The sequence below is a fragment of the Taurulus bubalis genome (genome assembly GCF_910589615.1).
Source record: "Taurulus bubalis genome assembly, chromosome: 6".
Taxonomy (NCBI): Eukaryota; Metazoa; Chordata; class Actinopteri; order Perciformes; family Cottidae; genus Taurulus; species Taurulus bubalis.
Genome location: NC_136594.1, coordinates 21,825,911 through 21,830,016, shown reverse-complemented (window position 1 = coordinate 21,830,016; position 4,106 = coordinate 21,825,911). Strand labels below are relative to the sequence as shown.

Sequence of the window (4,106 nt, the reverse complement as noted above, 5' to 3'; positions counted from 1 at the left end):
GAAAATAATACATTTTGGGCAAGATGGACGTAGTGACGACCCTTCACATTGTGTAATTTTTGGTTATCAGAGATGACGGTTGACAACTGTGAGAAGAAACGTGGTGAAATCTGGGTCGCAACAACCAATGCAGCATAATATGGGGCATAATGCACTGGTCGGGACCGGTGCAAGGTCCTAAGCCCCATTTCAATATATGTTTGTATTCTAAGCTCTCAAGCTTCAATACCCTGGGAAGACAAATCTATAGTTTGCTCCTAATTATGTCATATTTGATCTAATGTGCATACAGGGGAACAAAGCCTTTGTCTTAAGAATAAGTCTCTCTCCCTTCCCCATTAATGGGTTGCAGTTAAATGTTGCAAGGACATTAATTGGGTCATAAATGTCTGCCAAAAGATGACTGATGCGTCTGTCTCGCCAAGCTGACTTCACAACGCTTCCAATCATTTCCTCCACAGGGAAAACTGTGCACTGCACTTTTATTTGCTTTGAGCTAGATCTGGTTTGAAAGTGTCTCTCTGTCTCAGAGTGTATGTAAGCTGCTGAATGCTGCGTAATGGTGCCTTAAACAGTATGCTCGTTTTCCACTTTTAGAGGATGAAGTTGAGGCCAGCTTTAGGGGCTGACTCCACCCACTGCAGTTTTCAAATGAGGCTGTGACCGTATCCCTTAGTCTTCATATAGGGGAAGGGGAATCACCATTGTGGTTTGTAGCTGCGGAGCCAAAGGGAAACGAGAGGTCAAGCAGGCAGCAGAAATGCGTCCCAATCGTACTCTCTGGCTTTGATCCAATACTTAGAAAACGCATCCTTCCCTTGTTTCCGCTCTCTAGATCATATTGTTGAACCAAGTGAGACCAAAGTCACTTCAAGCCAGAACTGCTTAATCAGTGTGCAAAGACTTGGTACAGGGGAGAAGTTTTCTGCCGTAGATCCAGGACTGGTTCAGGATGTGTCCTTGATATTTGAGAGTTTCTGTCCCCCCGTTCTCTCCGCGTCTCACTCTCCACTGACAGCAACAAAATCGCAGAGGAAACAGGAAAGGCCTGAGCAGCTTGGTGTTGGGACGGATATCCTCCTTCGGAGGCGTTCCCCCTCCTCCCTCACTTAACTCTCCCTCTCTTTATCTCTTTTTATCGTGTTTTTTCTCTCCGCCCCCCCAAACCCATTTTGCTCTCGGTGTGGCATTAGCTGTTTGGTTGAGCTTGGGAGCGTACAAAGGATTTCTGTCCCTGTAGCGTTTTTTTGGGGTCATCATATCTGAGTGAACTATGTGTTGGCATGGCGACGAGGAGGATGAGGACGGCTCGGAGGTGAAGTGCAGTCGCCTTGTTTGTTTGATTTGTGTGTTCCTGTAATGGTGATTAGTTGTGATTAACGTCGTCTCTCTCCTGCCGTGGTCCTGATCGTGAGTCCGGCTTGTTGAGGGATTTTTGAAAAGACACAGGAAGTGAGTAGCAACTTGTGGAGGCCAGTTATTTACTAAGTGTGTGTGTTTTTATTTTTATTGTGAGTTGAGATATTCATGGAATTTCTCACCTAGCAGAGAAGGAGCAGTTCATGACAAAAGACAATGGAGGACAATGGACAGCACCGGTCATGGGACAGATTTGTAATGCACTTTGATGTTTGTGTACAGTCTCGTTTTTTTTTGCCCATTTGTCAGGCAGACTATATTGAAAATGACATTTCTAATAGTATTCCTGAACCTTAAAGCTCTACTTTTAAGCAGCTTGGAGGTTTGTTTTGTAATATTATAAACACTGGCTGAACAAGATTTTTGTCATTCCTCTCGGCTCCTCCTGCTTCCTTTTCTAGCCTTTTCATTTTTTTACCCAACTTTGCCCTTTCCCCCACTCCCCATCACTATCCTCTCTCCCTCTATCTCTTTCCTCCCATTAGCGCCTTATCCTGCTCACCATCTCTTCCTCGTCACCTCCTCTGACCACGCTGACTATGTTGTTTAAGCCTTGTATTGTAAAGATTTTAGTTTTGCTTATAACCACATTGCCTAACTTCTTTATCCTTTTTTTCCCTTCCCGCTCTCCCTCCCCGTCCAGAGTGACCCAGGTGGGCTGTCGGTTCTGGAGCAGCTCGGCCTGGACCAGAACTCGGATTTCTCCGATTCCAGCGTGCAGCAGCTTCTTGACGAGCATCGCGAGAAGATCCGCAGAGAGATTCGTAGGGAGCTGAAAATCAAGGAGGGAGCCGAGAACCTGCGGAGGGCGACGACTGACAAGAGGAACTCCCAGCAGGTTAGCCACAGTTACCCTCAGATCCTCCCAAAGCTTTCGAACTCCAGGTTGGAGTCCAAAGATCTCCAGCTTGTCTTAGCTTGTTATACCAGTCATATGTCTTAACTGATGACAGATGACCTGAAGGAGCAGCGAAAGTCAAAGCAAAGACAAAACATCAGGAACAAGGCAGGAATAACATGAGCATGGAAGCACTCATATTTTTAAAGTCATTGAATTTTACATCGGTGTGACTGCAGGAAACCAGTTTAATGACTGGAACAGCAGCTGGTGAGTCATTCACATACCAGTTCCCAGTACAGCTGCACCAGCTCCGCCTGTTGCTAGAAGTGAGCGTTAATACTCGAGCAGGTGGAGAGCCTGATGCGTTGCTCACATGCAATTGCAGGTATTAAAGGAGAAATGACTCTTTGAAGGAGAAAAATCCGACAGTGTATTCATCTAACCCGTTGGGTCAAAGCCGCAGTTTTCTTTTGTTCCGCTTACTTTTCGTCTCCAGTTGGTTTTCAAAGGTAGCTTTGTCTACGACGTCTGAAATCCTTTGAAAAGCCCATAGAGAGATATTACGAGTGCGTCAAACTTGCCTGGAACCCATGAAGGAATACACACAGCCTGTATTATTGTTATTTTTAATATCTGGCACGAGAAGTGCATTGTCTCGCCGTTTGGCAAAAATAAATGTAAATGATGTACAGTACGTGGGGAAGTGATTGTCACTGAAGACGCCTTTTGGAGATACATTCTAATGCCCGGTGTGAACTGACTTGTGATCGGATCAACTAGGACCCACGTCCAAAACAGGCATAAACAGGGCCAGAATGTCAACATCAAGTTAGAAAACATTAACCCATCTTTTGGTACATAGAGTACAATATTGAAGGACAAATGTCTTGCGGACCTGGTTCAAAGTCAAAAGTCTGCTCTCTCTCCTCCCGTGACAGTATTGCGTGTGTTGATCATGTTTTGCCGTATTTGCACATGCCTGCAGGTGGAAAGCCAGTTGCGTTCTTCAAGCCGCAAGCTGGACAACCTGCATGATCAGCTGCAAGAACTGGACGCTCACATTGTGGTGAAGGGCGGAGAAGAGAATAAAGGTATGAGTGTGGAAAAACGGTCAAATCCACCTCGTCATTTGGTTGCTTTTGTCTCTGAGATCACCAAGAAAGTTTCCCATTTGGGAGCAGCGTATGGCTTGACACTTCCCGAAGAGTATTTTAATATTAGAGCGCAAAAAAAAAGATGACATCTTGTCCTTCCCTCTCCCACATAGATGAGTGTCCTCAGTCTCCCGGGGCGGAGAGTCGTACATCAGCCAACAGGGACCGCATTGCTGCCCTGGAGAGGCAGCTCAACATCGAGCTCAAAGTCAAGCAGGGAGTTGAAAACATGATCCCCATCTACGCTAATGGATCCACCAAGGTACAGGACACTGGCAAAAGCCATACGCACACATTCACACACCTGAACACAGCTCAACAGAACAATCTATGTACTGGAGGGAAGGTACCATTGACAACAGTAGAAGTGGATTAACGCAAACGCACATTAATGTAACCAGCTGGCTGATAACTGACTGTGTGTCTTCCTGATCCACAACCTTTATCAATCTGCTGACTCGGATGATCTCTAAATGCATAGGACCCTGAGACACAGGAAACTCCTCCTCTGCTGCACACACCTCACCCCTTGATTCTTTCAAAAGATCCCCTCCCCCTCTTTTATGCAGCATTTGATTCACCTTGCATTTGACCTTGCTATACCTCCTCTTCCCTTTGTTTCACTGCTGTAAAATACAAATGTAGCAGTCGATCAGAAGAAAGATTAAGGATTCCTCTCTGTTGCTCAACGT

At 45.7% G+C, this 4,106-nt stretch overlaps 1 protein-coding gene across 1 annotated transcript in view; it reads left to right on the top strand.

Annotated features, from left to right (window-relative positions):
- Positions 1-1,273: 1,273 nt before the first annotated feature.
- pkn1a (protein kinase N1a) overlaps positions 1,274-4,106 on the top strand; it is a gene marked incomplete at its 5' end in the record, with an annotated part of 17,541 nt that continues 14,708 nt past the window's right edge. The window contains 4 exons of the mRNA XM_079219097.1: positions 1,274-1,315; positions 2,063-2,257; positions 3,246-3,351; positions 3,528-3,676. Of these exons, the coding sequence (XP_079075223.1) occupies positions 1,274-1,315; positions 2,063-2,257; positions 3,246-3,351; positions 3,528-3,676 (492 nt within the window). The remainder of the gene's footprint in view (positions 1,316-2,062; positions 2,258-3,245; positions 3,352-3,527; positions 3,677-4,106) is intronic.